This window comes from Melospiza georgiana, chromosome 2 (assembly GCF_028018845.1).
Source record: "Melospiza georgiana isolate bMelGeo1 chromosome 2, bMelGeo1.pri, whole genome shotgun sequence".
Classification (NCBI taxonomy): Eukaryota; Metazoa; Chordata; class Aves; order Passeriformes; family Passerellidae; genus Melospiza; species Melospiza georgiana.
Window position 1 is genome coordinate 56,521,546 of NC_080431.1, and position 9,476 is coordinate 56,531,021.

The following is a 9,476-nucleotide window of genomic DNA, read 5'->3' on the forward strand; positions in this document are numbered from 1 at the left end:
AAGCCTCCCCTGGCACACCTTGAAGCCTTTTATTCTTATTATTGTTTCTTGATAGAAGAGACCAATCCTCACTTTGCTACAACATCCTTTTCCTTTCAGGCAGGTGTAGAGAGCGTTGAGATCTCCCCTGAGCCTCATTTTCTTAAGGCTGTACCTCAGCTGCTGCTCACAGGACTCACTTTATCTTCCTGGCTTTTTTGTGGGTGTTTTAATCTCTAGTGATGGATTCATAGAAATTATTTCCAGCTTGTATTTTGTGGGGTCTAAGACCAGCTGGGACAAGTGCACCCCAAACAGAGGACAGCCACAGAATACATCCAGCTACACCAGAGACACAAGACTTGGTGTTTGGGAACATCCTCTCCTCACCAGGGTAACCAACTCCCAGAAGACACCAACACAAGGGATTTCTCCTTCTCTCATCCTGCCTCTCTCTTCTGCATCTTGCACAAGCCCTGCAGTTTCAAGGTTTGCTGCTGTCTCATCTATGAGGGGATCAGAGCTTCCCTCTAAGGGGATGGATCCCCAGACAGAGAGACCCAAGAAAATGAACACAGAACATCTAATTGGTAAGCCTTGTTTTGTGTGTGTGAGTGGGTTTTTTCTCAATAATATTAAAAAGGAGCAAAACTAACCAAACAAAAAAGTACATTTGTTTTACACTTGATGTCTGACATAGGCTGTAGATGAAAACTCAGAATGTGCCACTGTAAGTGACAGAGCAAGTTGCCTCACGCTGCCCTGCCAGGATGCATCAGCATCTACCTTCTGCCAACGTGACACCATGCATGAGAAAGACTGATTCAGCTATTGATACACTTCTGTATGGAGGATGGACTGGAGAGAGGAAAATAGGATCTAGTTAGGGGAGACAGAAGAATTTTTCAGCCCTTAGGAGAAAGCAGAAAGGTTAGAGTAGAAAGCGTGGTGGTTAAAGAGGCTGAATCTACTCCATCTTTTTGTTGCTGCAGGAGGCCTGGGAGATTTTTGCCCACACTGAGTTTTTCATTTGCTTTCCAAGTGTTAAACCCACATAATGAGTTTGTTTACCAGGTCTGTTTGTGATGTACCCTAATGAGTGCATTAAGATAAAATGAAGTGAATCTTATTCCATCACCTTGGAGTTTTTCCACAACTGCTGAGTGATGAGCTCTCACATTTTGTGGTGCATTGCAGCTCCTGATTTGCTCTGGACTAAAGAGTCAAATGAGGTTTTTCTCTGGTTATGAGTATTATAATCCATATACAGGCATGGCAAACCCAGGTCAATTATACACGGGATATACTGGTTCTTAACTATTGTTTTTTTCCCAGAGTCTTTAATTTGTTGTGTGGTTAAATGGTTTGAAACTTTGGGGTATTCAGAGATCTGTGGTGGCTTGGGGGGAGCTAGGAGTTTCATTCAAAGAATGAAATATTTTCCTGTTCTCCTTTTCTGATTGTAACCTACATTATTAGCTGACATCCGGATCTCTAGGACAGTTCTTGTGGAGAAGGATTCAATTGTACTTTGTCAAGTTTTGGATGCATGTTTTTTGTCCATGGTGGTTAGGAGCAATATCTTGACCCCTAACTCTTCTCAGCTGCTTGAGCATCGATCTGCTGAGTGCTGGCATTTCTTCCCATCTATTCCCCTGTCTGTGGATTGTGCCATTCTCACCAGGCATCTTCACAGTGGGCTCAGGTGGATGATGGTAGATGATGCTACAACCCAAAATTGCTTTTGAGGAGGTTATTCATAATCAAATTTATCACTGGAGAAAAATATCTTCAGATATTTTCTGTAAGCTGGTAATTTATGTGATATTAAGAGAGAGTTAAAAAGCTTAGTTCTGCTGAACAAAACATCCCTTCATGATTAATTTGCTCAAATTTCAGATTAAGAATTATGAATGATGCCTATTCTGTGACTTTCTGTGATCTCTTTCCACTGATTGAAAGACACCTGACTGTTGGTATTTTATGTACCTGTTGTAGCCTACACCACTAGTGTAATGCAATGTAAGGAGAACAGATAACAGTTAAAGGGTTAAAGATATTCACAGTGAATGCTAATAATCCTGTTTTTATACCTATGCCCTTAAGGTTTGCACAGTAATTTGCTTAGGGAAGCTCCTTAAATCAATTTTGCCACTGACTGCAAAGTGCCTGATGATACCTCATAAAATAACCAGGGATTTAAGATTGCTGGTTTTTTGGGAAGGGTGAGGAGGAAAGCTGGGCTCCTGATGCACCAGTTCTGTGCCCAGCTCTCAGGGAGACCTGAACCAGGGCCCTTGTGAATGCAAATATGTTCATTTGTGAGTAATTCAGTCTGCATCGGGGGCCTCACAAGCAGAATGGGCAAAGTTGGGAGCAGCCAGGGGCTGGATGTCACATGTCACACGTCACACCCAGGTGTGCAGCCACCAGTGCAGCCAGGGGCTGGATGTCACATGTCACACATCACACCCAGGTGTGCAGCCACCAGAGCAGCCAAGGGTGGATGTCACTTGTCCCATGTCCCACGCAGGTGTGCAGCCACCACTGCAGCAGGCACAGCCCGGCTGGGAATGTTCTGACAAACCTGTCAGTCCTGCTCTGCCAGCTCCTGCCTTACGGATCAGGGAGCCTCCTGCTGTTTCAGGGTCCTGACAAGCTGGTTTTTTCTTACAAAGTATAAATTGAATTGTTTCCTATTTCTCATTTCTGTCTGCATGTGAGTTTTATTTGGTATTAGAAATTTCCAGTCCTGCCCTACACCTTTGAAATAACTTACTTTAAAACTGCCTTCCCTTCAGGCACTAAAACAATGAAATTAGTTTTATATTTGTTTTATTTCATTAGAATGAAATTTTGGAATGAGATGAGCTGAACGTACCAATATAACTGCTTAAAATGCTTGGGCGTGCATTTTGACAAGAACTAATTTTGAAGTTTATGGTCCAGTGGATAGACTGGTCCATGAATATTCCTCAAAATGTCCATCTAAAGAAAACAGGATTTCCTCTCATTTACCTTGCTTCTTGTTTCACACAAACTAAACCCTTTGCCCCACCCAACAGTTTCATACTCATGGTTTCACCCGTTCATTTATTTCTCCTTCACAGCCCCCAGCTTTGGTAATATATTTAATTTTCCTCTTTTTTTTTCCTGTGGCAAAAAAGTATTTTCTGAGTCTTTTCTAATTTTCTGTGCTGACAGGCCACAAAGCTGAATGTTTGGTTTTGTTTTTTATGGCTTTATGGCTCTTTTGGAAAGAGGAAGAGGGAGTGAGTTTCTGTGGACTTTGTGGTCCCATATAATTGCAGCTGGGCTAGATGTACATCCCTGGGATGACTTCACAAATTTTACATTCATTGCTCTTCTTCATTATATTTTTTACAGCTGACAGGCAGGAAGGAATTGGCATCTGTGGCTGGATCCTGGTTTCACTTTCATGCCTCCTGGTGCTTATTACCTTTCCTATTTCCATCTGGGCATGTGTCAAGGTAAGCTAGCAGGATTTGAAGCACATGAAGAATGCTCTATTATCAATGCTGTTACTTTTTTACTGATTTAGTTTAGACAAGGCACCTCTCACTCACAGTTTGGGAATCATAAGGGTTTGTAGCAAAGATGTGCTCTGGAAATGACATCCACACAGGTTCTTCCACAAATGTTCTGTATTTCCACAACTTCCTCACTAATTTCTTCCAGTCCAAACATTCATCATCAGTTAAATTTCCAGCTAAACATCAGTTGGATGCCAGGCCTTCAGTAGTTGTGATGCACTAAGTGATGGTATAGATTACCTGAGGTCAGAGCCCCTTTGCTTACAACTTCCCTGAGTGTGCTGCTGATGTTGAGAGAGCTCTGGGGTGTGTTCTTTTTAGATCATTATTAATATTTTAATATGTGATCTGTTTTGTAACCTGTTTCCATGGGCAGGGGCTGAGTTTTTCCAGCAAATCATGAGTCAAGTAGAAGACATGAAGAAAGTGATTTGCAGCTTTGTTGTTTCCTATATAATTTGTACTTTCTTCACATTTAATATGGGTGCCAAAAATTAAAGGACCAGGGAATGAAAATAGAATTAGTTGTAAAATTCTAAATTTAAAATATTTTCCTAGGTTGTCAGAGAATATGAGCGTGCTGTTGTATTTCGCCTGGGACGCATCCTGTCTAAGAAAGCGAAGGGACCAGGTGAGTGCATGCAGTTTTTCTCTGGTAAAGCCCTCTGGACTTGTTTGTTATTACAATGCACTCAGACCACATAGAGAACTGCAGAGGTTCCATGAAATCCTTCTTCATAGAGTAGAGGGGAATGAGAAGGTCCCCTCTGCAGTTCCTTTACCTGCAGAATGTTTACTTTTCTTGAGAGAAGATACAGCCCCCCTCCTGTCCTAGCACAGAAGTTTGAGTGCCTTGATACCAGGTGTGACTTTGCTGCTGAGCAATCTGGGCAACAGAAGGATGAGTTCATGCTGCACGCACTGTCAGGGGACTGCAGGGAGGTTTAAATGCAGGATTCAGGTCTGCCATGGTCTTTTTTGGGTGACCGTGGCCTCTTTCCCTGCACCTTGCTTCCGAGACAGCTTGTTGCTGCCAGCTGCTTAGCTGTCCTCTGCCCTGAAAATGGTAAATGTGTCAGGGCAGGGACACTCAGCAGCTGCACCAAGGCTGTTCCCTAGGACCAGCTTACAAATCACAAACCAAACCCAGCTGCATGAGGAGTCTGCATTGGTGCAGTTAGCACCTCTGGGCAATGAAAAGGGCAAACTGGAAATTGAAATAACAGGAAAAAGACTTTCTCAGGTACTGTCCTTCCTCTTGAATAGTAGTCATGTGGTCCAAAGAGCAGCTAGGCCTGTACAGGGCTCTTCTGTGTGGCTCTGGGCACCAAATAAGGTGCTGAGGTTACAACAGAAGATTGGAAGTTTTGTCCTGTCTCCCTCTCCTGTGAAGGAGAGTGGAGACTCCTTCACAGGATTTGTCACATCTTGGGACAATGTTCCTCATGTGCGCAGGAATAACCTGTGTGATGTCTTTCCTGAGGACACATACTGAACCACACATGGCTTGTGATTTAAAAAGGGAAAATTTAAGGCATGGAAGGAATTTTTGCCAAAAGTCTCATGGCAGACTTCAGACAAGAGCTTCAAGCTGCCCATTTCCACACAAGAGTCCTAGGTCATTAAGCTCTAATGAGTTCACATTATTTGCAGGTATCTGCACTTCCCTCTGTCATTTGAAAATACAAAACATCACTGTTGTCATGTCTTGTAAGCAGAAAGGACAGCTGCAGAGATAAGGCAGAGTGTTATTCCGAATCCATCTGTTTATCTCTAGGATACCTGGATCTGGACTTTATTTTCAGAGGTGTTTCATCTAATAATTTTTATTTTTCAGGAATGATCCTTGTACTTCCATGTACAGATACATTTACCAAGGTTGATCTGAGGACGGTTGCCTGTAAGATTCCTCCACAAGAGGTAACTTCTCTAGCAGCCATCTAAGACAGGAACAAAAGATGCAGCAGATTAATGTAATAATAACATAAAAGTAATGCATGTTTTGTAATTTTGCCACACTGAGCTACCATATGGAATTTAGCTACCATATGGAACTTAGCTTTTCAGCTGTATCTTCTGCATTTCAAGCTGCTTACAACGCAACTTCTTGCCCAGAGAAATTATAGGTGTGCCATCCCTGGGAAGTGTTCAAAGCCAGGTTGGATGGGGCTCTGAAAAACCTGGTCTAGGGGAAGGTGTCCCTGCCCATGGGAGGCAGGTTGGAACTGAGTCATCTTTAAGGTCCCTTCCAACCCAAACCATTCTGTGATTCTCCTAGTGAAAATCTGCAGGTGCATCCCTGCAAGTCAAGCTGGTGCTCAGAACTGTGATGTCAAAAATAAGGGAAGGGAGTTACAAGCATGAATGTGAGACAGGGAGGACAAGACAGAAGTGGGCTACAAAATTCCCAGTTGCAAATTAATGTCCTAATAAAATTGGATCTGACGTGTAGCTCACCATTCAAAAGAGCCTTCTAAATATGTCTAGAGAGGCAAATTAAACATAGGTAACAAATCCCATGAAATTAACAGAAATTATCAGACAACGTTTCACAAAACTCAGGTCCAAGCAGGAATGGATGGAGGAAGGAAAATACATCCAAGTAGGATATATTTTCTGGCATTTGTTGGCAAATTTTGACTGAAAAATTTAATCTGAAGGATAAGTTGTTGAGCAATCCTCTTCTGATCAAGTTTTGGTTCTGTGTGTCCTCAGTCCCATGGTAGAAAAATTCTTCTGTTATGGAGTTGGCACTTCTGTCCCCTTCTTTAAACAAAGAGCAGAGGGAGAAGAGGCAGCCCCAAGACCCTTTGGGCCCCCCTTTCCTACTGTGCTCCCTAGGAGATGCTTTTTGGACTATTATCTTTTTGTAAACAGAAAGAGCCTTTTCTCAGAGCACAGGGTGCAGGGGTGTGTGATGTGAAATGAAAAATGGCTCCTGCAAAATGTGAGGCTAGAAAGAAGATGGTTGCAGAACTTGTAATGTATAAGGCTTAGCAGCTTTTGGCCAGGCTTCTGCAGCATTTGGCAGGGTTTTTGTGAAGCATCCTCTTGCAGGCAAAAGATGCTGAGGAGGGAAAGTGATAGTGGAGCATCATCAGTTCTCCACTGAGGCCAGCTGCCTTCTGAGGCAAAGAAGCTTGTCTGGCAAAAAGTGACAACTCTTCCATGAATGGTTAAATATTTCATTCAGTTTCTTCTCACAATTTCTTGTACTTTTTATTTTAGTGTGTTGATATTTCTTAGAAATACGTTGTTTAGGGGAAGTAGCACAGATCTTCCAAGCTGCATGAAATGTATTAACTCATTAATGGACCTTTCTAAAAGAAAGGAAGAGAATAGCCATCATTTATAGTTGCAAAACAAACTAATTCAAATTATGAGATTCACTTACAATTGAAGCAGTTATTTAGAGGATATGTAAAGCATTTTCCTCCAGCTTAAACTTTGTTGATGCTGGACAGCTCTCTTGATGTAATTTCTTGGGGGAATGACAAAGAAATCAAGAGAAATTCTTAGTTTATTTGAATTATCAATGCCTTTTACTCACTAAGGGTTAAAAAAAAAAAACCAAACCTTCCTAAGGCAAGGATGTGTTGTTGGATCTTTCTGTGACTGTGTGCATTTCTCCAATGCAGATTCTCACGAGGGATGCTGTTACTGCCCAGGTGGATGGGGTGGTGCACTACAGGATCCACAGCGCTGTCAGTGCTGTTGCCAATGTCACTGATGTCCACTCTGCCACCTTGCTTCTGGCACAGACAGCCCTGAGAAACGTTCTGGGTACACAGAGCTTGGCTCAGCTGCTGGCAGGTCGTCAGGAGATTGCACACAGTATCCAGGTAAATCCGGCACTCAAAATTCGCAAGCACGGAGATGTCTTCTGGGGAGTAGCAAATTAGAAATAATCTCTCTGTTTTTTCTTCAACAAGAATAACAGAATCTCCCTTAATTTTTTTTTGTTTTTTTTTTTTCAATTATACATCTGATTGCATAGAGTCAGAAAGAGTTATTCTAAAGGTATTTTCCCAGCCCCTTGTAGCAGAGTTATCTCTATCAAAAAGCAATTATAATTCTGAAATTATCCAGTGATTAAAAAAAATCAGCTTAGCCCTTGCACAGAGGCAGCTGCAAACATAGAGAAAGAAATCTGCTCAGAGGAAGTGCTGTCTTGAGCAGACCCTTCATTGAGGCAAGACTTGTATATCTTGTCATTACAACTAAGAGCACAAAACTGAGTTGCTGTATGCTTTTAAATGCCATCTGGTTTCTTTTTTGATTTGGCAGCCAGGCAGAGAGCAGAGGAAAAATCCAGTACCCAATTTGTTAATTTCAGTCAGAGACAAGGCACGGTCAGACCAAAGAGAGACTGTACCCTCTGCAGCCAGGAGAGTGGCCATGCAGAGAGACAGGGTCATGGTGTGGATTGCAGAAGAGCCCAGGAGCCAGAGCCCAGATGAGTTTGCCAGTGCTGCAGGGCTGTCTTGTGTCTCACCCTTAGTGTGCTTTTACTGTGTAGTGCTATTTAAGGAACTTGCTGTAGTATTTCTTTGTTAAAGGGAGAAGTTCAGTAACTGCCCACCACCTAAGGAGAGGATGGGGGATCATAATTTAGGAGGCAGGAGAGAAGCCCCACAGGAGACACTGGTGTTGCCCAGCAGGTGTTTCCTGAGGCTGTGGTACCCACTGTGCACACACCATGCTGGGTGCTGGTGCCCCTGGAGCATCCCTCTTTCTGCTGTGTGGTTTGCCCTGTCCTTCTGTCCAAGCAGGGCACACCACACGGCATTCCCTCTGCCAGCACTGTGCTCTTTCTGGCATGTTGTTTGTCCCCAAGGCCACCCTCGACAGTGCCACGGAGCAGTGGGGAGTCAAAGTGGCCCGTGTGGAGATCAAAGACATTCGCATCCCCATGCCCATGCAGAGGGCAATGGCAGCTGAAGCAGAGGCTGCTCGAGAGAAAAAAGCTAAGGTGAGACCCGTGACAGGTGACACCCACCTCCAGGCTTTCATCTTCTTGTCAGAGAACCACAGAATTGTTTAGGATGGACAAGACCTCTCAGATCACCAAATCCAACCCTTAAACCCAGCATTGCCGAGTCCACCACTAAACTATGTCCCCAAGCACCACATCTACATACCCTTTAAATGACCCCAGGATTAGTGACTCCACCGCTTCCCTGGGCATCCTCTTCCAATGCTTGACAACCAAATTTTTTTCCTAATATCCAATAAGAACCTCCCCTTAGCAACTTAAAGGCCATTTCCTCTTGTCTTATGATTCCAGGTATCCAAGCTAGTTGGTTTTCTCCTCATTATAAAGCTGGATTTTCACCACTATAGGCAGCATTTCCATGCCATTTCCATCTCTGTTCCTTTGCAGGTTGTGGCAGCTGAAGGGGAAATGAATGCTTCCAAAGCTCTCCAGAGGGCCTCCATGGTGCTGTCTGAGTCTCCAGCAGCTCTGCCCCTGCGTTACCTGCAAACATTAACAGCTGTGGCAGCACAGAATAACTCCACTATTGTCTTCCCTCTCCCTATGAATATGTTTGGGAGTTTGGGGCAGAAACGTACAGGGGGATAGAGATTGCTCTATGCTAGATCCTAGGCCAAGATATTTAAAGGTTTTCCTAGGAAGCAAAGGGGACCCAATTGGCAAAGTTGAGGTAGAATCATGTTTATTACCTCTGCCCCCAAAATAACTTTAATAGTCACACACAGCTCCCACATTGAGACTGCATTTGCAACGTTCAGACACTAAGCAGTTCCAGCCTAGACTCACCTGCAAGTAAAATGGAAGAAAATATGTAAAATGTATGTTAGATCTGATATAAAATTTTAAAGATGTTTTCACCACGAGTTTACAGAGTCTTGAGTGTTGCAATTATTTGGTGATTTGTTTGCCAGGCAAGAACTTCTGAGCTGTTGATATACTCCACACAG

At 43.2% G+C, this 9,476-nt stretch overlaps 1 protein-coding gene across 1 annotated transcript; it reads left to right on the plus strand.

Moving 5' to 3' along the window:
• The first annotated feature begins 487 nt into the window (after positions 1-487).
• On the plus strand, positions 488-9,117 carry STOML3 (stomatin like 3). The gene is made up of 7 exons (XM_058018527.1): positions 488-569; positions 3,367-3,470; positions 4,092-4,164; positions 5,371-5,453; positions 7,172-7,375; positions 8,371-8,505; positions 8,917-9,117. Exons 1-7 carry the CDS (start codon positions 488-490, stop codon positions 9,115-9,117), a joined length of 882 nt encoding a protein of 293 aa, XP_057874510.1.
• Positions 9,118-9,476: the final 359 nt, after the last annotated feature.